We start from the raw sequence: 24,547 nt of genomic DNA, 5'->3' as shown, positions 1-24,547 counted from the left end.
AATCAATCTCTCTCTCTCTTCCAACTTCCAAGTTCAAATTTCAAAATTCAAATTTAATGGATAATGATAATCCTCCACCTCCTCCTCGAGTTCGAAGATCAATTTCAAGTCCTATGTGGTTGCATTTTGAGTGAGTAGACGAGAAACATGTTAAATGTCGACATTGTAGTCAAATATATCTCCATAAGTCCGAACCGGTTTTTGGGGGTACTGGTCCGTTAGGTAGGCACTTAGACAAAAGACACAAAATTGAACTTTGAATTTTATCTCTTCTATAAATTTCTCCATTGATGCTAGTGTTTTGAACTTTTCATTTGTAATAAGTTAACCGATCAAGTTTGTATGTTTTGAATTTGCAATGTTATCAATTTAAGTTTAAAGTTTTATTTTAAATTACTTATGTAGTCTTATATCACATTCTCAACTTTTTATAATTTTTAACACTTGAATAGCCGTTGGGAGTCTTCATTCTAACAACATATTCAAGATATACACAAATATACCATCAACATATACAAGATATACACAAACATGCCACTTAAATAATTTTAAAAAAAAAATCAATTCGAAGTGGGTCGGGTCGGGCCCTTAGTGGGCCAGAACCCGGGCTATTGGTGGGCCGGGCTACTGGGCTAAATGGCATGTCCGGCCCAGCCCCCTTGTTTTTTCCACTAGCCCAGCCCACCACCATCTTACCGGGTTGGGGGCCGGGCCGGTTATGGACAGGGTTTGGTGGGCCGTCCCGGCCCGACCCGGCCCAATTGACAGGCTTATTCTAAATTGAGCGTCAAAACTTAAAATTAGGGATCGGGCTGTTAGATCAAACTGCTTGCGAGTTGCGAGTGCGACTTTGTGATTAGTGCGTATAATTTGATGTGCCGTAGCAAATTGTTTATAATTTATTTTTTATTACCTATTAATTTATTAGGTAAAATTATATGTAAATATATTTTCAATAATCTAATTATATCGATAGTTTTTTGTACTGTGGGTTAGTAGAACTTAAGCTCTTCAACAAAATCCTTTCACGCTGCTCATTGCATTTTGCATAGTACTCCTTTCGTTTTCATAATAAGTGGTGTTTTTATCTTTTCATTTTATTTCAAATATATGGTATTTAATTTCATAAAATCAAGAGGGAATTGATTTTTTTCTTCCAATTTTACCCTTATTTAAATAAATGGAGTTTTACATAACCAAAAAAACAATTAAAGAGCTTATTTCTTTCTCAAGACATTTGATTAATGGTAAATCCGTAAAAACACTTCTTACTTTCTAGAAATAAGTAATTTTATTAATGGGTATCCCCAAGTTTAAAACACTACTTATTAGGAAACAGATGGAGTAACTAAGAACACCTAAACAATTATCCTAATCCAACAGATTTAGCTAAACTAAAAAAAAAACCACTTTCAAACTAAAATCAAAGATCAGCAATATGTCTTAGGCAAGATATATTTTTTATAGCAAAAGGTCTAGGGGATTCGAAAATTACAATAAAATCTTCACAAGCACTCAAAGTTGTGCTACTTTGGCTAAGTTATCAGCTACTTGGTTTTCTTCCCTATATATAGACGTGATCAACATAAGGTTTTCCCAGGCTAGTTCGTCGCGACCCGCAATACGACAAAATGTGGGAGTAATTAACGCGTATTTTCTTGATGTTAACATGCTAAGAATCTCTAATTAATTTTGATAAGTCAATATTAATTTCAATTGGTAAGGGATTTTTTCGCAGTGCTAGCTCATCGAAATGCTAGCTTCTTAGCTCCTATGGCTAGGCTGTGCTTTAATACAGGAATTCACATGGTATTCATGTTAATCCTTCACCCAAAATGCAGACCTTCATGCACAAACTTTCACGAATATATTAATTATACAAATACATGTACAATCAACTCTCTCACGAGTCTGTCCAATTTTATAAAATTCCATAAATTTGAAAAACTCACAGATTTTTAGTCGCAAAATTCGTGTAAGTCACATGCTACCTAGAGTACTACCTTTTTCATATAATGGAAATATAAGAACTATCTCTTGCAACTTGCAACCCAAAAGCCTTAATTGGACAAATATCTCATTAATGCAAGCGTGGCAAGTGAACTTAGCATTTCGTTAAAAAAGGACTACTACTAGTTATAGATGGTTTTTTCCCTTTTTCTTACCTGTAAAGGTAGTCACCCTTAGCATGAGAAAGATAGTTTCTAAAATTAATTAGGAAGTTCCTATCCACTCATGAACAAGAAAGTTTCTAAAATACATTAACAAGTACCTATATGTTCATGTTTCACTTGTTCTTTATATAAGATTCATTTACCTTTTTGGATCCCTCATTTATAATCATCAAGTCAGTGAAACCTATATATAGCACTTGAGAGATGATGGGTAAGCAAAAGTTCTTTCTCTCTGTATATGTAGCATTGGAAATTGTAGCTGCAGCACTTGGAAGAACGAACTTTCCTATCATGGTAATACCAAGTGATTTTGGGTTTCATACACATACACACACAATCACAACAATGCACACACATACTTAGGCGCGCGCGCACACACACAAAAGGAGATGCTCTCTCTGTCTCTGTCTCTCTATGCCTAAAGGCGGAGATACTTCTGAAGTGATTTTGTGCATGCTTTCAGTGTAAAGATCAATTTAGAGTCATAATGTTATCTATGTATGCTGTGTAAAATGGTTTATTCTAAGCGAAAAGATTAGAAGTATTCCAATGCATGTTGTCTAATTGAATAAACGCTGGTTGATGTATACATAATTATTTGCCTGATTATATGCAGACAATTTTTTCTTGACCTATATATTTGCATAAAAAAGCTTTAGCTGTTCTAAAGTGCAAAATATGTTTCTTCTTTTAATTTTTTTTTTGTTCACTCACTATGTAGATTAAGCCATTTTACTTAAATTAGCGATTCACATATTCTCGAAAATACTTGCTGAAATATATGTCTTGATCATATCAAAGTTCATTCCCATTCAAACTAAGATTTATGAGCTCATTGAGCCCCTAATTCGTCAACATTAATAAGAGAAATGACCCCACTAGAACACACCACGTGGGATGAGAATTTTTCTCGCGATACTTTTAGAGTACGTTATACACTGTGATAGTGTAAATTAAACAATTTATTAAGCGTTCGACGTTTTCTTGGTTTTCATTTCAAAGAGAAAATTGTGAGATCCATATTCTTTCGTTCTTGTTTGTTATTTAACGTGAATATTATTCTTGTGTATGTGGGATATATTTTACAACAAAAACCACTGTGTTTCTTTTGCCCGTAAACTAATGAATTGAAATCTTACTTTCTGATTTAGAGTGGACAAGTGCTAAGGAAGGCGGAATCAGATGTATCTGTTGAAATTAATAAAATTGAAAAAGACTTTGAGAACATTAGCACAATTGATGAAGTACTTATGCAAGCACAATGCAAATGCTGTGGCCTTCGAGAGGAATGTACTCGAGATTACATTGAAAGAATTAAAGAATCATATGCAGGAAAATGGGTGTGTGGCCTTTGTTCTGAGGCTGTAAAAGAAGGACTAAAACGGGGATCACCAGTAGCCATTGAAGAAGCTGTGAGTTCACATAGAAAGTTCTGCCAAGAGTTCAATAGTTCTACAAGACTCAACCCAAAGCTCTCTTTCACAATGGCCATGAGAAGCATTGCAAGGAGAAGTCATGAAAATAAGGAGAAGAAGCAATATCCTACGTCCAAGATTTCAAGAAGTTCTAGTTGTGCTCCCAGAATTGACCTTACAATGAAACAATCTTGAACTTGTTTGACTTAGAGATAAATTTCGGTAAGAAAATGACATATTGACATGGTTATTTTTCATTGCTCATGTTTTACTACTATATTTAAACATTGAATCTATGATTTGCTTAGCAGCAACCAGTAGCTACTCTCTAGGTGCATAAATTGTAATTATCTCGAAGACCTTGTTAACAATGTTGTGGCTACTTATGGTTAAACAAACGAACTCTCAGACAAATATTTAGTTGTGCATTAAGGACATCTCTATGATATCCTTAACAAGCATTATATTATTGTAATTACCTTATTTCTTAATGCTCTCTAATTTTTTTTTCTATCTGCATTTTTTCACATGTCTTTGGAAAGCAATAGGCCACAAGCTATTAAGTTGTTACACAATCCTCACCTCATGAGCCACCTTTTGGGTTGAGTTACATATATGCAGTACACTCCATTTCTTCACATGGTATTAGAGCTAAATCCATTCTAAATTTTTTGTTTAACCGATGTCAGACCCTAATATTATGTTGTCCACGCTCCAGTTGGTAGGCTTGAACGCACGTGCGGGAGGACGGAGGGGTGTTAAGTTGTCCCACATTGGGATGTGATATTAAGTTGCTTATATGGTAATTGGGAAGTTCTCACATGATCAACAATTTTTGGAGTTGATTTTGTCCAATGTCCCTTTTTCCCCACACACATTATAGCGTTAGACCACAATTTCAAGCACAAACCAAAGACAAGAAACAATAATAAAAATTTATTTGATTTAGCTAAATACATAAATGACCCCCTATACTTTTCTAAGCTTGGATTTGTTCCTATTGAACACTTACACTACTCAACAATTGTACCAATTAAGACTTTTTGCTGACATGACATCATGTGTGTTATACAAGGATATAAAGAGAGAAAGTTGAGTATAGAGAGAAATGGCAGGGAGGGTTGATCTAGAAAATAATATGATAAAGCCGATGAAGATTTGCATGATCGGTAAGAAAATCAGTGTGTTATTGAGGAGGTGTGCTAAGCAATGACTATGAAGGATAGGTGGCTGGGCTTCGACAAAGTGGTGGTGGTGGAGAGACGGTGGCATTAATGGTGGATCTTACATAACTTAACTTGGAGGAAGACCTTCAAACGTAAAATTGCTAAGGTTAACTCTCTCAAATTTAAACATTGAAAGTCGAAAAGTGTTGTAAGTTTGTCACGACCCAATTAGAGGGCCATGACGGGCGCCTGAAGCTAGCCTACCGAGCACCACAAAACATAAGTACATCTCATCATATAATCATACCTGAGTGGGCCATCTTGCTAACTCATAAATATCGTCAGTGGTAAGGGACACCAGCCCAAAAGATATACAACAAAATAAGGATCGAGAAGGTCATAGAACATCTAACTGTGCATATATGTCTACGTGTCTCTACTGGAGTACATAACATAATAAGGACGGGTCAGGACCCCGTCATGTCCATATATATATATATACACACACAAAAGAACAATACCAGCTGAACTGTAGCTCCAGAACGAATGGAGCGCTCCTGTAATATCACTGATAAAGCAGCCTAGGGGTCTGGTCCGTCTCCCTGCGGGCATGAACGTAGCGTCCGCAACAAAAAGGGACGTCAGTACGAATGATGTACTAAGTATGTAAGGCTCGGTGTTATCATCATCTTCCCGCGTCCGAGGTAACATCATAAATTGCCCACTGCAATGGTGTTCACATCTACGTGCTTGCCGGCCGAATATAGCGCGGCGCGACGTGAGAAAAAAAACATACATATATATAAAGCATGCATGAAAGCCCAAATAAAAGCTATAAATCTATCGGAGTGACGTAAGGTCGGTAAACCTCCGATTATCATTATGGAACGATCATCATGAACATATCTAAACCTTGAAAGAACGAAATCATAAGATGAGATCAACATCAATGAATATAATCAATAATCATGAAACAAGCTCAATAATATCATGAGAACATCAAGAACCATAAGCTTTCGAATCTCTAGAAATGAAATCATCTTTACGGAAGACATTTGTCAACATTATCATAGGAATCTTAGAATCATAAACTTTTAGCATTTTTAAGAATAGGAACATCTTGGATATCATGAGTAGGTTCACAACAAAGGAATCATGCCTTTAGAAAGAAAGGGACAACCTTAACATACCTTGTCATCTCCTTAACTACTTAACGCTTAACCTTCCGAATTTGCAAATCTACATTTAAGATAATTTGCACCAAGGTTAATTGTTATATCCTGTAATTTTAAACGTCGGATTATTTGTAAGCTGAGGTGGGGCCCACACGTTAAGATTTTTTTTGGAACATGTGACAAGTCATATGAATCACATATGTGAAGTTAAACACAACTCAAGAAGGACCCTTGGGCCAAATCAAAGTGGAAGTCCTCCAAACGAATATTTTTAAGAAAACGTTTTCGGGTGATCTGACTTTTAGGGGCAAAAACGGTATTATAAGTTTGGAATTTGGAAAAATACCAAGAAATAGAAGTTGTAGATAATTGAATTAGCTTTCTAACCATAGGTCGTGGGTTCCCAGGTGACATCGGTACAAGGAGATATGAACGTTTTAAGGTCGAACGGTCAGTGGGCTAGGCCCAACTCGGGATCAACCGAGTTGGCCCAAAAAAATCAAAAAAAAAAAAAAATAAGGCCCAAATTTGTGAGGGATGGCCGGCCAACATGGCCCAAGCCCATGATTTTATTAATTATCCATGTGATAATTAATATAAAGGATCAATTAATGAGTCATATCTCATTTAGAAACTTCAAGAACACTTGAGAAAAAGGAAAGAAGGAGAAATATCCAAGGCCATTTCGGCCAAGTGCAAAAATTGACAAGAAAATTGACAAAAATTTCTTCAAAAATTATTTTCTACCAATTAAAGGATTCCTAGCAAGGTGGAGTGGTCTTTGGAGCAAGAAAAATTCATATTCTAGCAAGTTGCAAGACTTAGCTAAGTGAAAGATCAAGGAAGAAGGTAAGAACTTATTATTTACATGTTATGGATATTTTTGCATGTTGTAGTGTGCAAAAGTGAGTGAAATTCATGAATAGCAAGAATATAGTTGTGTGGCGGTGAGTTGTATATCACATGTATAGCCGTGTATATTTGGTGAATCATGAATGCATGGTGAGCAAGTTTTATTTAGTATGTTGGTTGTTGTGTTGTGGATTTTATATTGCAAACAAAAGCCTAATGAGCTTAGTGAAGTATTAGTAGTTGGAGGCTTATCTTGGAAGATTATGTAAATTGAATATTATGTTCTTACATGTATGGAAGATAATAATATTAGTATGGTGTTGTTGGAATATATATTATAAGGTTGTTATTGTTTTCATTGGAGTTGGAAGGTTTTGAAAGAAGTAGTAAATTGATTAAGTTGTTATAATGTATCTTGGATTGAATATGGAAATTGTTAGTGTGGTTGAGTTATGTTAATAGTTTGGCCGGGTTTGAATTCCCGGGTTGTTGTTGATTGAAAACTTGCTAGGTAAATGTTGACGATGGTGTATTTACAGAGGAAATGCTGCCGAAATTTCGGTAGCCAAGTGTTTCCTTAAGATTCTTACTCTAAGTACCCTAATGAAAGTTTGGGTAAATGTGACCAAATCGCAGATTTTGGCGGATTTGCAGCTTGAATTCGGAATAGCAAAAGAAGCGGAAAGAGGTATGTAAGGCTTCACCCTTCCTTCTATGGCATGTCTTAGCTGTAATAAGTTGGGTACGAGCCTCGGGGGCAACCCTATCCCCCGGAATCCGCACCTAAAGTTTCCTTTTTTTCCTTTAGTAGAATTGAACTAGAAAGTGTGCAAATGTTGAAAGGACCTCCTAAACCCCTAGAACTTGTATAAATGGGACCCGATTACCCTAATACCCTTACAAGTAACGCCATGACATGTAACTTATGTAAATAGTATACGCTACCTCATCCGGCCCGAGGTGGGCCCGTTACTCTCGAATTTTCCTTATAGTCTTGTTGGACTTACTAGAAGTTGAATCCAAGGGAATCCTTTGATCCCGATTTCGTTACCAAATGATAAGTACTATAACTACTCTAACGAGGAGACTTCCATGATGATAATGATAACAATGATGCTAGACGAGGGGATATGCCTATGATAAGTACTACCGGAACGATTCTATGACTAAGATTCCTAAGCTAAGTATTCTATGTGAATATGAAAGTGATAAACTAATTTTTGAATCTTATTTATATTCCTTAGCTATGACATTATTTTCTAAGGGTTTCAAAGCCTATGAACTGACATCTATGATACCCCCGATTTCATTCTACGTTTACTTTAATATTATTCTTCGTTGATAGTCTCACCTTAAAATACTCGTCCCTTCAAGGCGAGACGAAGCGATCACGAGTATTCCATAGTGTAATCGGAGGTCACCGACCTTACGTCACTCCGATGGCTACATGATTTTTCTTTGGGCTCCCTTGCATGCTTATATGAATATGTATATAAAACATGTATATGTATACAAGCTATGTATATGAATATAACGACATGTATATGTATATAAGATATGTATATGACCCTGGGATGGGGGGAAGGGATATATGGGGGAATGGGAAGGGAAACATGTTTCATTGCCACCTGATCAGCTGGCTTATCATCCCGGACGCGGGATATATGGGTGAGCCGGTGTATATCGGCGCTATGTGGGTGAGCCGACATTGCTCGGCGCTATGATATGACCTACCATGTCATGACCAGACATGCTATGATACGATATGCTATGACATGCTATGCTACGATATGATACGCTATGATACGCTATGCTATGATAAGATATGCTATGGCAAGCTATGCTATGACATGATATGCTATGATATGACAAGCCATGCTATGATATGACAAGCTATGCTATGATATGACAAGCTATGCTATGATACGACAATCTATGCTATGGCGTGATACACTATGATACGCTATGCTATGACATGGACATGATATAACACGATACGACATGCTGTAATAAGATATGATATTACATGATACAATACGCTATAATAAGACACGATAGGACACGACCTAATATAACACGATAAGATATGGTAGGGCACGATAGAAAATGATACGGTAAGATACGACATAATATAAGTTCTATTTTCTACGTTCATGGAAGAGAATCGTTTTTTTTAAGGAAAAGACAAACCATGCATGATAGCCGCCCAAAAAGGGGCCTCCTATGTACAGGTTACTTTCTTGTCTCATTATATGTCCTATGACTCCATGATATTATTAATCATACTCTATGTTACAGCTTGTATTATCTTCCATGCCTTACATACTCGGTACACTATTCGTACTGACGTCCCTTCTTGTGGACGCTGCGTTTCATGCCGCGCAGGTCAGCAGACAGGTGGATTTGATCCTTAGAAGCTCTACCAGCCGCCCTTGACAGCGCTCCAGTTGTTCCGGAGCCTCACTTCCGCGGTACTATTTTGTGTATGTATATTCGGGCACGGCAGTACTCGGCCCTTTCTATGTATAAGTGTACTATGTCTAGAGGCTCGTAGACAGATATGCCCAGTCAGTCAAGTACAGTTAGATATATGGTGTGTTGGCATTTTAATGTTGTTGTATAAAGTGATAACGAAGTTTACTAGTTTATGTTCATAATGACGCTGCTAATGTTAATGTTCAAAAAAAATATATGGCACTGTTCATACGGCTTGCTAAGAGGTAAAGGCAAAATGACAGATAAGGGGTGCTCGGTACAAGTATCGGGTACTCGTCACGGCCCCTAATCGGGTCATGACATTAATTCAATGAAATGCTTATGAGGTCAAACCAAGTTGTTAAGTAAGCTAACGAAATTTGGGCAGCATTTCCCCTTACTCTCCAATCACCTCAACATATACAACAACCCACACTAACAATAGAAAGTTTACAAAAGTCCTTAAATACTCCTTTCACTGCCCATACAAAGAATATACACCAAACAACCCAAATTATACCAACATACAATAACAATATACACTTCCTTTCTTCCAAATTAAGGAGCATAATCTCATCAACATCAACAACATTAGATATTATTCATATACATGGAAATTGGTTCAATAACACAGCCACAACATGCTCAAAACAGTTCATGAACTCAACAACTACAACACAACCCTTTATGACCTTTTCTCCATAACTATTTTTAATTTTAAGACTTGCTAAACCTTCAATTCAACTTAATATAAGAGACAAGATGAAAAACATACCTTATACTTGAAGAACTTCAACTCACACAACTTTCTTCAAGACCAAACTCACCACAACATCACGTAGAAGCAAGAACAATCGCTTTTCACGAACTAGTTTAGCATAATCTTGTTGAATTCTTGATCTAATGGGCTATAAGTTCTTAAGGATGTGTTTAGAGGTTTCTAGAACCCATGAGGGTGTATAATGATGAAAAAATGGGGTTGATGGGGGGTATTTATACCCCTTGGAAGTCGGTGGAACTGACTCCAAATTGGCTCGCGTTTGCGAAGAGCCTCTGCCAACCAATTTTGAAACGTCCATAACTTTCTACTCCGATGTGATATCGATGAACAGTTTGTTACATTGGAAACTAGACTCAATGAACTTCAATTTACATAGGTTATGGATTACGTAACTCCTCATATTCTAGGACATATACCTCTCTAAATTTGACACAAAATTTATGTCCAAAATTCTGCCAAATTTTCCCAAATTTTTGTCTAACTTTTTTTTTCCGATTTGCTTGATCCCGGAACCTTTAGACACTTGCTTAACACTTGTTAAGAGTATTCCTTAACCTTGTAAGGGTTCCATGATCTCTCCGAGCTTACGTTAGTTTACTCACAATGCAAACAACGTGAAAATTTTCGAGGTGTAATAAAGTTTAAGTGGGTGTTCCATCTTATCGATAACACATGTGAAACTTATACTAAATTTTGAGCTTGTCTGGAATTGATTTGAAGTGTTGCTAGTTGAAATTTTGAGTTAATTTCATGCATTGAAGAAGACGAGATGAAGCGCAGTAAATATCAATGTATATCTTCTTGTATATCTGTGTATCTTGCATGTATATCTATATATGTTCCTGTATATCTGTATATCACCCGTATATCATGTATAAATGTGTATATCCTTGTATATCTGTCTGTGACAGACATATGATATACAATACACATGTAGTCGTTGGCTGGGCTTCGATCGACTAGACGGTGACATTAATTGTGGATCTTGCATGACTTAACTTGGAGGAAGACCTTCAAACACACATGTTGTTAAGGTTAACTCTCTCAAATTTAAAACAAGAGAGCCGAAAAGTGTTGTAAGTCGAAGTGAGTGTTCTAAAATCTTATCGATAACACACGTGAAACTTATACTATATTTTGAGCTTATCTTGGGTTGATTTGTTGCTAGTCAAAGTTTTGAGTTCATGCATTGAAGAAGACGAGATGAAGCATGGTAAATATCACTGTGTATCCCCATGTATTTCTGTGTTTCTTGCATGTATATCCATGTACATTTTTTTTATATATCTCCTATATATCATGTATAAATGTGTATATCCTTGTATATTTTTCTGTGATATAAACCGATACACATGATATACAATACACATGTCGTCACGATGTTTTCCACCTTGATTTTATATCTGAATTTTGACTTCAAAGTAGTCAAAATCACCTCTAATCTCCCTCAAATTTTGTATATAACCTCGTCCAATCACCCACTGAAAAAAGTAACAAATTTCAAATTTTGAAGTTGAAGTTGAATATATTCGGCGAATTTATGAGATTATCCTTGACTATTTGTGATGAAACCCAAGTACCTTTTTATGCTAAATTTTTGGATGAAAGCTATTGCATTTCTGAAGCAACGACTTTCTTCTAGGCGTGATTCAGGTGACTTTTTCACTCTACTGGGTGAAAACTTGATTTTAGTGCTAGATTGTTTAAAAAGACTGAAAATTATGGTACATTTCTGAACCGGGCCCTTTAATTAGATCTATTAATTGAACTATTTAAAAAAAAAAAAAAACTGAACTTCAATAATATATTAATACAATTTTATTGACAATGTGTTGAATTTAAGACTAGCTCAACTCTTGTATGGAATTAATCATTTTAATCCCGTGGTGTTATCCAATTTGAAACCTGCATAAACAAATAAACGCAAGCATAAAACCAGAAGAGCTCGCATTTACCTTTTAACGAAATATGTCCTGTTCTAATAATGGATATAGTTGTAAACTTTTAACTTAGAAATACATCACACAAAATTTTATACTAGGTTTATGGCGAAAGTAACAAAACACAACCAAAAAAAATATCTCTAAAACAGATGGTTGGGTGAAAATACTAGTAGTACAATGATAAGCATAACTCTACAAATGAGCAAAACTAAATACAGGACATACGGTTGCTGAATTGACTAACTCGATATTCTTGTTGGATATAGTTTGGAGGCTTGTGATTTTGGTAATTTAAATCACTAATTCAAGGATTTAACCCGGCTGTTGCAATTGAGCCTGTATATATGGTATTCTTCTTTTATATTGTGATTTAAGTAACTAAATAACTACATGTAACAAAGCCTACACTGACAGATTATTATTTTTAATTAATGCGATTTTTCAATTTAGTTATCGGTTAACCATATTATTGCTAAATCCATAAATTTAAGGGGAAGTGCCTTAATTAACCGAAGTAAATTTGGTCAACTGTATGAAACCAAAAACAATTAAACCAATCTCCAAACTGGGACAATAGTAAGTTTAGATCAAGATAATGCCCATGTTTGAGCTGTTTAGAAGAAACTTGACGTGTACATGTGTCATGCCTAGATATTTAAAATTTATATAGGGTGGTCCATGTCCTGCAAACCTTTTACTTAATAGAGATCATGTTAATCAACAGGACTATTGATCATCTCACATTATAAGTGCTAGCTCTACAATATATATATATATATATATATATATAAAATGTTATCAACTCGGAAACCTTTTCGCATGCATGCTATGCGGAAGCTAAAAGTCTTAGAGCCCGTTTGGATTGACTTATAAGTTGCTTATAAGTTGTTTTCAGCTTTTTTGAGTGTTTAGCTGGGCAGCTTAAAGTCATTTTGTGCTTAAAATAAGCTCAAAAAAATAATTAGGCCCATTTGATTTAGCTTATTTAAAGCAGCTTATAAGCAAAAAAATAAATAAATTAGACTACCCCAACTTAATTTTTTTAGCTTAAAGCCCATCCAAACAGGCTCTTAGACTTTGGGTGAGTTTGGTACGAAGTTATTCTTTTTGGAAACGAATGGTTATCTTACATATTTTCTTATGTTCGGTAAGTAACCAAAACATTATTGTTCCAAATAGTATTAGTATATACTAGACAAATACTTGGCGGGGGATGGCGCGATGGAGGCTATTGTGGATGGAGGTAAGGTGTGTAGGAGAATAGTTGGTATAGACTTAGTGAATAAATCAGCCATATTATCACTCAAACAATTTGTTGCACGTTGATATCACCATTCTTTTGGAGCTCGTTTGTGAAGAACAACTTTGGTGAAATGAGCTTTGTCCTTTTATGAATCCACTCTTTAGTTGGACTATGTATGTTGCTGCATCTTCAGTCTTTGGATAGAGTTGCGTCGGCATATAATATTGTTGAAATCACTCCAAGTGCATTCCTGACTTATTTTATAAACAGATGTTATCTTTATACATATGATTTGACTGTCATGTAAAACAACATCGTATGACCATAATCCTCATAGTCATTGCAAAATGTATAAATGCATCAATTGCATAAAGATATGGCACTTCTGGACCAAATTGTTTTACAAGTTTCTCATTTCAACTTCTTTCAGCAGATAACTATTTCTTTTGAAAACTCTTCAAGAGTTTCAATAATTCTCAAGTCATCAACTTGCACTAACAACATGACAGATTTTGATTTCCACAAAGACGTAGGGATAAATAGACCCTTCGTCATTAAACATTCATTAAGGTGATTAAATCACTTTCACCTTGCTTGATTTAATTCATATAAGAATAATGAACAAAACTTCTAGAACTTGTATATGCTTCAGGCATTCAAAATTCTTCAAGAATTTTCATATAAATTTTGTCAAGTGACAATATCCATTAATATTTAAATGAGTGGCATTTTCTGTTGTCTGGACTGCAGGTCCAATAAGCTTGAAGCTTACCAAAATGCATCATTTCACTTGGTAATAATGTCTATGTTGGCATACTTTATAGACATAAAATTTAGATCCTCACAATCTTTTACAATATTGCGCTATATTGTCCGAAAGATATCGTCGACGATATATCATTTGTATCGGTTCGCAATATGACATAAATTATTGAGATCTGATCACTTTCATTATTTTAGGTACCTAAACCTCTCATGAGGTTTCATGAAGTGCTATGTCGTATGCTCTTTACGAGCACATTGCCTCCTTATTATGACTATTTTGATCATTTGCTCCTCTCCCTTTTCAAGGGTTATTTCATTTGGAACCGATTGATCTATCATGCTTCATGCATGTTGTATACGTTGTCCTTCAGGGACATTAATATTAATAAGAGCATTTTTCAGCTGAAATATGAAACTAGTTTTGCGTCAGCAATGCTTCTAGCATTTAACTTGAATTACCTTTTGAATGAGGATCAATACTAATGATAATTCATAACATATTTCCTAGATACTTATTCTTTCCCCCTTATGTTAGAAAATCTAACATATATCCCATCTTCTTTAGGGGGAATCCATCTTTGTGCATCATGTAGATTAATTAATCATATACCACACATGAAAAAATTGTTAGATGGAAATATCTAGTTCCTAACCTTGAACCAATTGTGAGGGGAGAATTTACCATAATTTGTTGGTCTGAAGCATACAAGTGATGTTGTATACAATATATCATAGTTCAGACCAGCACATGAAGCTTTGTTCTCATAAGCAATGGTTTAACTATTTATTGAACGCATTTAACGCCAAACCAGCTTGGATATAAACCAGCATTGTCAAGATGGATTGTCTTGACTACATAATTTGAAAACTGTGCTCTTAACTTAATTATTTTGAGCAAGAAATTATGCACACGTCAAATTGCAAGTTGACAGTAAAAGCACATGTGATCATCTTATCGATGCATCTTCTTAAGACATCACATATAGGTGAACGGGCCCATATTCACCTTATATATTTTTCCAGAATTTAGAGAATTTAATCCCAACATTAGCTAGTATTTCAACTTATCATGAGAACAAGCAACAAAAATAAATTCTTAACGAATCTTCTAGTTCGTCAATATATGTCAAATGCTCAATCTACACATCATATTTGAATCGGGATAGCCAAAATCGCTCACGCCGACTAATAAAATTATTTTTAAAGGTAAAATTCATGTTTACCATGCCATGTGCTATTTGTTTTAGTAAACTTCTGGTTTACTATGACATGATTGTTTTTTCTTTTGTACCAATAAACTTCTATTTATCGTGACAACTGATTTCACCATGCTTATATTTGTGTAGTATAATGTGGGGAATAAAGAGGGTAACCATTCACATACATATTTCTTACCCATTATAATTTTGAAGATATTTAATTCTCCAATCATTTATAGCTTCAATATGATAGCCATTTACTTTAGTAAACTTCGGATTTACTACAACTTGTGTTTTGAGCATAACAACTTAGTATATTTCAATCTAGAACGAATGACATAATACTATATAAGCTCTTCAGGAGCCTTTAATTTATTCTCCATAATCACATACTGTTTGAACACTACTAGTGCCATGATCTTCTAGATAAATGATTAGCTCTTCTGGAGCCCTTAATTGATTTTGTTAGACACTACTGGTGTCATGAAAGAAAATTTGATGAGATGTTTCTGATGACATGAAAGAAAATAGTAAACGAATGGACATTTTAAAAATAATAAATTCATAATAGGATTTTAATCCAAACTTGCTTGGAAAATTATCCATATCTTCTAATGGAATGACATACACAAAGTAAAATGAATACACATTAAATATTAGTACCGTTAGAAAGTACAAGCGAAACTAAGTGATATAACAAACCAATGGTTATATTCTGCTGAGAGAACCAATACAGATACGTGATGCACTAGTGAAAATAGTACAATTTATACACAGTACTTTTCAAAGAGAATCCTTTTATGATGTATCCAAAACTTAATATAATAATATTAATTTAATGAAATTGGATGGTGGCCCGTATATACCAGAACAAAGGATGAAAACATAAAATTATTATGGGTCTTATTATGTATCAAGTGCCTATTTAGTTTTAGGCTCAACCCAAAAATACAGTACTAATTACTACTCATGATTTTATACGTATCGCCTAACATTTGACAAACAAATAATATTGTGCACTTGGTTGACATCATTGACGCAAAGGCATTATGGTCAAATAATGACTTGTATAACTCTTGTCCACCGATACTAACTTGAGTAAAGAGCTCCTTTTTGGACTGTTCACAAATATTAAATTTTAATACAGAAAGAAGTTAAGAGAGAAGTGAAAAAGTAGTTATCTAATATAGTGAAAACATTGGTGGTTTAAAAAAACAGGGCAACCCGGCACTGCATTGATAAGTCCTATAATTTAATAACACATAATGCTAATGTGTGTAACACTCTGCATATGCATTGTACGTGCTAGCAAAATTTAACCATCTATAATATGAATGTGATCAAAACGTGACAAAAGTCCAAATAATATACAAGGATCAAATAACAAATGTAACCATAATTAACACTCAAAACTAATCATACTATATCGGTGTGGTTATAGTAGAAAACACTCAAAGATTTGTACGTCTTGTAATGACTTTCATACCATAAAATTAATATATATATCATTTGTTATTCTGTCTCTCCAAGAGGTAAGTTGTGGTATTATTATTTTTTTCATTCGCTTCGGGGAATTAATTATTTAAACGTGCTTGACATACGACGTTCATTAATAGCTCCTTATTTTGATCAAGCACAAGAAGAGATCGCTTCAAATTATTTCTCATATATCTTACAAATTCCTTGTACTTGGGGAGAAATTTCAAAATTTCACCATTTCAGGAGTAAAGTTCAAAGTTTTTACCACTCCAGGAGTAAAATTTACAGTTTTACTACTTCAGGAGTAAATTTTAAAGATTTAATGCTACAGGAGTAAAATTTAAGGGTTTACTACTTCGAGTAAATTTCAAGGTTGTACTACTTCAGGGGTAAAGTTTAAAGTTTTACTACTTCGGGAGTAGATTTTAAAGGTTTTACTACTTCGAGAGTAAATTTCAAGGTCTTACTACTTCAGGAGTAAATTTCAAAGTTCTACTACTCTGAGAGTAGATTTAGAGTTCTCCTACTATAAGAGTAGAATTCAGAGTCTTACTACTTCCGGAGTAACGAACAAAATATTCAGAATATTTCTTTTTTTCAATTACTCTACCTCTTTTGGAGTTGAGTCATAATGAAACACACGCCCATATTTATAAGTTTTACTACACGTGATTACATTCGCTTTAGGAAATGGATCGGTATTTGTAACACTTATAAAAATTCTCATTCTTCCACAATGGAACATATCTGAATGTGTCTTAAGCATATCAAATTGTGATAGCTTAAAATCTCTTTTAGGATATTGCTACTTCAGGAGCAAATCGAGACATACATGATGTAGATAATTTTTCCCTAACACATCTTTAGTTATAATCACAACAAGCATATCAAAATATTATCACTTTCCATGGTTAATTTTCTTTCTTCAATCTCTATCGGAGTGTAAGCTTGCATCTTCATATTTACAATCAATTTATAAATCCACAAAAAGATAAACAATGTAAAAATGTTACCTGATGGATATGGTCAAATCTTAAAGGGATGTTGGAACTGTCACAAGCCAACCGGATGGCCATGACGGGCACCCGGAACTAACCTACCGAGCACCTCTGAACATACGTCATCATCATCATTTCTAGGTGGACCACAAAGTAGCTCATAGGTACCATAATCTGTAAGGGTATATGTCACAAGATAATGACACATCTCTATACAATCATCAACAGTTATGCCCATAACCACAAGCCATCAAGGCTGCCATAATATTATACGACAATATGAACTAATAAGATTATGGGACATCTAGCTAAATACATCTGTCTACGAGCCTCTCTATAGAATATAGGAATCCATAAAGATGGGGAGGACTCTGCCATGCCCAAGTATATATACAAAAGAGTGATACTAATAGACTGCTACTCCGAAGAAAATGGAGCGCTCCTGAAACTCCGCTGATGAAGCTCCTAAGGATCAGATCTGTCTACCTGCGGGCATGAACGCAACGTCCACAAGAAAGGACGTCAGTACGAACAATGTACTGAGTATGTAAGGCATGAATAGTAACATGATAAAACCATGAAGAATAGCGTAAGATTAAAGAACCGTTTATACCTCATAATACCTCTTAAGACATTCATCATGCTTACTTAACCTTTTTCTAAAAGAAACATTTCGTATATCCACATACATACATATACAATATTGGTACCCGACCATAGTAAGGCTCGATAATATCAGTACCAGGCCATAATAGGACTCAGTAATATCGGTACCTGGCCATAAAAGACTCAATAATATCGTACTCGGCCATAATAGGACTCGGTAATATCGGTACCCGGCCATAATGGGACTCGATAATATCGGTACCTGGCCATATAAGCTCGGTAGTATCCGTACCCGGCCATAGTAAGACTCGGTATCATAAAATATCCATATACATATATAATATAAATAGCATTCATGACAGCATAAATAAGAGCTACTACTTTATCAGAGTGACGTAAGGTCGGTAACCTCCGATGTGTCTGTCACGACCCAACCCCGTGGGCCGCGACTGGTGCCCTACTTAGGCACCCCAAACAGACTCACAACCGTATCATCGTATTCAGACTCATTCAGACTTAACGTACATTGTTCGAATTGAAAATTAACAACAGACGTCACACAAACATTTATCGAACACTTATCTTAAGCGGTCGCCCGTGCAGAATAGTCAAATCAAAATCAGAAAGGTGGCGGAATATACATCGCCCAAATGCACACACACACGTACAAACTCATGGGCCGTCCTGGCCATAGTAGCATACTGGCCGCTTAAGAACGCAAAACAGATCCACATACAAACACACCGGACCCACGACCCACAAATATGACTACAGGCCTCTAAAACAAAACAGAACATACGAACATATGACGGCACAGGGCCCCGCCGTACCCACACTGCCACAAATGTACAGAATACACACACAACTGAAGGTATGTACCAAAAGTTAGGCTCCGGATCAAGGGGAGCTCTCCAACACATCAGAATGAGTAGCCTAAACCAGAGGATCACCCAAACGAGCTTCTGTACCTGCGGGCATGAAACGCAGCCCCCGAAGAACCGGGGGTCAGTACGGGAGAAGTACTGAGTATGTAAAGCAGAAGGTACAGAAATCACAAACACAACTGAAGTCAGAATGGAACAAACACAAACGTCAAGGTAGCAAAGCAAACCTGTGCGGAAGGCAAATGTACAAATGCAAATCAAATCATGTATAGGGTTTAGGAACGTGGTCACCCCCGACGCTGGTGCCACAACACATCATAACTCCAGAAGTTTTCAAATCTCCGTACAGTCTCCAGACACATCATATCACACATATATCACATCATCAGAACACATCAAATGCCATATCACATCATAACTCCATAGACGGTAACCGGCCCTATGGCGAGGCCTCGGAAACCGTAACACATCATAACTTCTGAATATGGTATAGCGCGCACGATCACAAAGCCGGCCCGGGTACCGACAAACGAAATCATAGTGAATGGCACGAACGGAGTAGTGCAGAAACCATATGCATATTATAAGTAAGTTACCGGACTCGACATATAGTTAGATATAGGAATATACCGACGCCAGAAGGCTCGGAGTAGAAGTCAGGTCGATCAAAATTAATGTATAAAAGTTACGAAGTTCCAAACTGCAAAACCTTTGAAAAACGATTCACAGGTCATCCTCCGAAAATCTAACATCATTCAAAGTGCAAAACGTTCAATAACGGCATAGGGAATTTCAAACGAACCCTTAAGTCATAAACAAACGATTGCCTTTCATATCGGACGAAAATGAGCCAAACGAACCAAATAATGGAAGCCTCAGGGCTTGCGGGCCCACCTCGAGTCAAATTGAGGCGGCGGACACAAATCACAAACTTTCGGCTCCATAAAGCCGTCTACAAAAGTTTCGGAGGGATTCAGACACAACAACAAAAGTTATGAAGGTTCTAACATTCTTTCAACCAAATGTAAAGATTAGGTTTCAATTATGCTGAATGAATAGTGCCTAAACTTGAACCTAGATTTCCAAGAGCAGAGTTATCCCCGAGGGTCCGATCTTAACCTAGCGTAACTAGGACATGCCAAAAGAAGGATAGATAGGCTTTACATACCTGGATTGCGCCTTACGCTCATCAAATCTCAATTCCCGTTTCGTCCAAAAACTGCAAATGGTCACTTTTACCAGTTACTATTCATGAAAGTTAACATCCTAATCTTTGGGGTTATACTTGGCTACCGAAATTTCGGCAGCATTTCCCCTATAAATCTAACACCCCCGAGACTTAGCTCGGCTCAAAACATTCAACAACAACAACCCAACAACACCAAACGACGTCAAAGTTCACAACGAAATAGGTTTTAACATCAATGATCTTCTTTCTACATAAAATGAAAATTTTCATACAAACTTTACAAGGTCAAACCAACATCAACATTATCATATTCATCATCCATCAAAATCATAATTTTCCTCTTGATACTTTCATCTCCATTTTTACATAAACCATAACAAAGTTGTATGTTTTCCTACAACAACTTAATAACCATTAAGTTCCTTCACTCTCCTCACATAGTCCATGATTAACACAACCAAAATATTAATTCAAATCAGTCCATCAATTTCAATTAAAACAGCCCCTCACCCATAAATTTCAACAAAACAACAAACGGGTTTATAATGCTGTTTTCTCCGTTCTAATTCGTTAAAACTCTAAATAAACACTTTAATAACATAAAAGGAATTTTATAAATACCTTATCAGAAGATCCACCACGAAAATTTCATCCCCCAAGACCAATATTTATCTCAAATTGAAGGCAACGCAACGTACAACGTTTTTCTCTTCATGAGCTTCGGGATTCGGAGCTCGGATTTTGATCAAAATGGCTTCCTTAGCCTTGAAGTTTTCTTTCTCTCTCTCTAATGTTCTTGGAAGATATTATCTGAAAATGATCAGCCCTCACATAATTTTTCCTTATATTTATGACGTTAATGGGCCTCATGGGCCGAATGTGAATGTTGGATCGGGTCACCATTTTCTGCCCCGCCAGCCCAACTTGCATCGTCCATATTGGCTTATCCAGATATCTTTTTGACGAGCGGTTTGTTGCGTTGGAAACTAGACTCGATGAACTTAATTTTAGGCTTTTAAAACACCTTAAAACTCCTCATATACTAGGAGATATGCCTCCAACAATATGGGCTAAAAATCTGGTCCGAGATTTTTCTGAAGTTGTTCGGATTCATTTCGTTCAGATTCGTTTAACTTCTAATCCTCTTCCGACCCTCGTGTAACCTCTTATACATGCATATACATAGTCATATACATACATAACAATCCATACACATCTCGAAGGGTTCGGAGAATCACAATAACCTTAAACGTAACTGGAGAACTTACGAAGCTTCGACGAAACTCCAATCGCAAAAATATATTCATATCTTTTATCCATCTTCTATAACATTACTAATAATCTCAAATACTTTAAAAGGGCACTCACATTACCTCATATACGCTCATAACGCGATTTCAAATCCTTTAGGTTACGATGTCACCTCGGGATACTTAAGGCAACCATATATATATAACGATATTCTTACTAACTCGATTAACTTTCCTTGAACTTTCTTAACTCATTTTTTTCTTGTCTTAATTAAAATAGCACAGACTCTTACGGGGTGTAACAGTGTCATTATGGAATCATCGTCATCGCTATATCTCACCTCAGTGGAACAGGCAACATAAGGTGAGATCAACAACAATGAATAAAATCAAGAATAAGCTCAATAATCTCATAATAGCATCAAATCCATAAGCTTTGGAATCTCTAGAATGGGATCATCATCATCATCATTATTATCATAGAAAACATCTATATTTGGCATCATAAGAACTTTGTGAATCATGAACTTCTAGCTTTTTGGGAATAAGGATGTTATGGAAAGCATGTGTGGATTCATAAGAAAAGAATTATGCCTTTAGAAAGAAAGGTATAGCCTTAACATACCTTTATCATGCCTTTAGAAAGAAAGATTTAGACTTAACATACCTTTTCGGTCTCCTTAACTACCTAACGCTTGTCCTCCTAAGCTCATATATCTACATTCAAGAAAATTCATACTATTGTTAGGCTTATTGTCGTATGTTTATCTTAAGCCTTCAAATTAAACCCCTTTTAGAATCTGCTGAAATTCGAGCAGCATCTCCCCTGTTTATATCCCTAGCTCAAAATCACAATACCAATAACCAACAACAATAACAACAAAACTAACATCATCATCAATACCAAAATACTCCATAAAACATCCCACACGATGTTTTCCCAATGTCTCAACCAATCACTAGCCTTTACGAAGCCTTAACATCTAAATCTCTATAATACCATTGATAATATCAAAAATAGAGAGTATCCTTACCTCAATAAAAGTTGGAAGAGCTTGAAATCTTATTTATCTTCAATAGATTCCTTCATACTGTCAAGATTTGATGTTTAGAACAAGAGCTACAAAATCCTACACACTTTCCGAGCCTAAATCCCGAGATTACACTTGATTTGGGCTAAAATTTATGGGTGGAAGTTGGAAGAATGTTCTAGAGTGTTTGGGATAGTTTTAGGGGTGTTTGGATGAAAAATAAGGGTAAAACCCCTTTTATAGTGTTCTAGAGTCAATTTGCACCGACCTAGAATTTTCGCACACTGTAGCAGCGCGTTCATGCACTGTAGCTGGCACGTCCACGCACTGTAGGTGGGCGCACCTCTGCTCCGCTGGCCTAACTTGTAACGTCCATAACTCTCTACTCCGATGTCATAACGACGAGCGATTTGTTGCGTTGGAAACTAGACTCAATGAACTTCAATTTAGGATTTTGTTCCCCCTCAAAACTCCTGATATACTAGGAGATATACTTCTCTAAAGTTGACCCAAAATTTCTGTCCAAAATTCTGCCAAATTTTCTCAAATTTTCGACAAACTTATTTTCTTCGATTTGCTTGATCCCAGAACCTTTAGACACTTGCTTAACACTTGTTAAGAGTATTCCTTAACCTTATAAGGGTTCCATGACCTCTCCGAGCTTACGTTAGTTTACTCATGACACAAATGACGCAAAAATTTTCAAGGAGGAACATATCCAACAATGAGCATGACTCTAGTTCACTAGAAGCTTACCTTACGGATATGATGACCCTAGCTTGCGGGGAAGACTTCCAAACAACTTTGTAAAGTTGGATCATAGAAGATTGTAAGAAGAAGATAATACCCGGTTGAAGCAGATATCTCAATTGATTAGAGACTTGTGCTGATAAGATGTTATAAAATAATATAGCTACAAGAAGAATATTGCATAGAAAAGAGAAGAGATATCTTTATTTCTCTTGTTAGTGATGATATACAATTAAGAGAACATCTTTATTTATAAGAGAAAATTAATTTAGTGCCAAAGTCCCAAACCCTAAAGTTTTCCTAAAGATAGACATCCATAATTAACTATTATTTATAACAGTGCTTCTGTTTTAAGTTAGTTTATTGATGGAGGATTAAGCTTGTGCAAATTAGAGTTTGTGTTTTAGTAGACAATGAATAATTATGTGGACTGATCAAATAAAACTTGTAAGTGCAAAAATCTGGGAGAAGATTACGTTACCAAACAATGTTAAATTGTGCATTGCACATTTTTAGCACAAAAATGTTTACAGTTAAACCTCTCAATAACAACATCGTTTGATTCGAAATTTTTTGGCTGTTATAGAGAATTACCGTTATACACCTATAATAGCATTTGTCATTTTAATAATAGTTGGCTGTTATAGACAAAAATGATGCATAAAATCTAATTTTATATTTTTCAATGTTATAAAAAATTAACAAAATTATTTAGATTTTAAATCTCAAACATATGCCTACTTCACTACTTAGACATTAAAGAAAGATAACACAATTTTAATAAATTTATAATTGAATGTATAAAGTTTTAAGCTCTAAGTCACACATTTTAAATCTACTAGAAAATTAAATTCTTTCAAGAATGATGGAGGAAATTTATAATTGTAGCTGGTTTCATAGGTTCCGTTTTAAAAGGATTAGGAATCAAAGATTTGTCTCTTTGGTGACTCTAAAGAATAGGATTCATACTCCTTATTCACATTATTTTCCTTTTTTTAAAAAATATTTATAAAAAAAAATAAAAAACAATGAATTTTTTAGATTACAAAGTTGTATTCATATGTAATATTTTGTCATAAATATAGTGTATTAAAGTATCAAATTTAATATTTGTTCAAAGTCTCTACACTTATTATTGGTAATCATAAATATTCTATCTTTATAAAGATGGT

General features: G+C 35.4%; 1 protein-coding gene across 1 annotated transcript; it reads left to right on the top strand.

The window, feature by feature from the left end:
- The first annotated feature begins 2,243 nt into the window (after positions 1–2,243).
- LOC132638353 (uncharacterized) lies at positions 2,244–3,981 on the top strand. Its single transcript, XM_060355272.1, has 2 exons — positions 2,244–2,468; positions 3,326–3,981. The coding sequence occupies exons 1-2, from the start codon at positions 2,379–2,381 to the stop codon at positions 3,782–3,784; spliced, it is 549 nt and encodes a 182-aa protein (XP_060211255.1). The 5' UTR covers positions 2,244–2,378; the 3' UTR covers positions 3,785–3,981.
- The last annotated feature ends 20,566 nt before the right edge of the window (positions 3,982–24,547 follow it).

The sequence above is a fragment of the Lycium barbarum genome, chromosome 4, assembly GCF_019175385.1.
Source record: "Lycium barbarum isolate Lr01 chromosome 4, ASM1917538v2, whole genome shotgun sequence".
NCBI lineage: Eukaryota > Viridiplantae > Streptophyta > Magnoliopsida > Solanales > Solanaceae > Lycium > Lycium barbarum.
The sequence above is the reverse complement of the archived record's forward strand: the minus strand, read 5'-3'. Positions and strand labels throughout refer to the sequence as shown.

What these genes read in the sequence shown, in the direction of transcription:
- LOC132638353 (XM_060355272.1), top strand. Translation starts at nt 2,379, where the DNA reads ATGATGGGTAAGCAAAAGTTCTTTCTCTCTGTATATGTAGCATTGGAA. An exon ending in GAACGAACTTTCCTATCATG is followed by an intron (nt 2,469 to 3,325) that starts GTAATACCAAGT and finishes TTTCTGATTTAG; the next exon opens with AGTGGACAAGTGCTAAGGAA.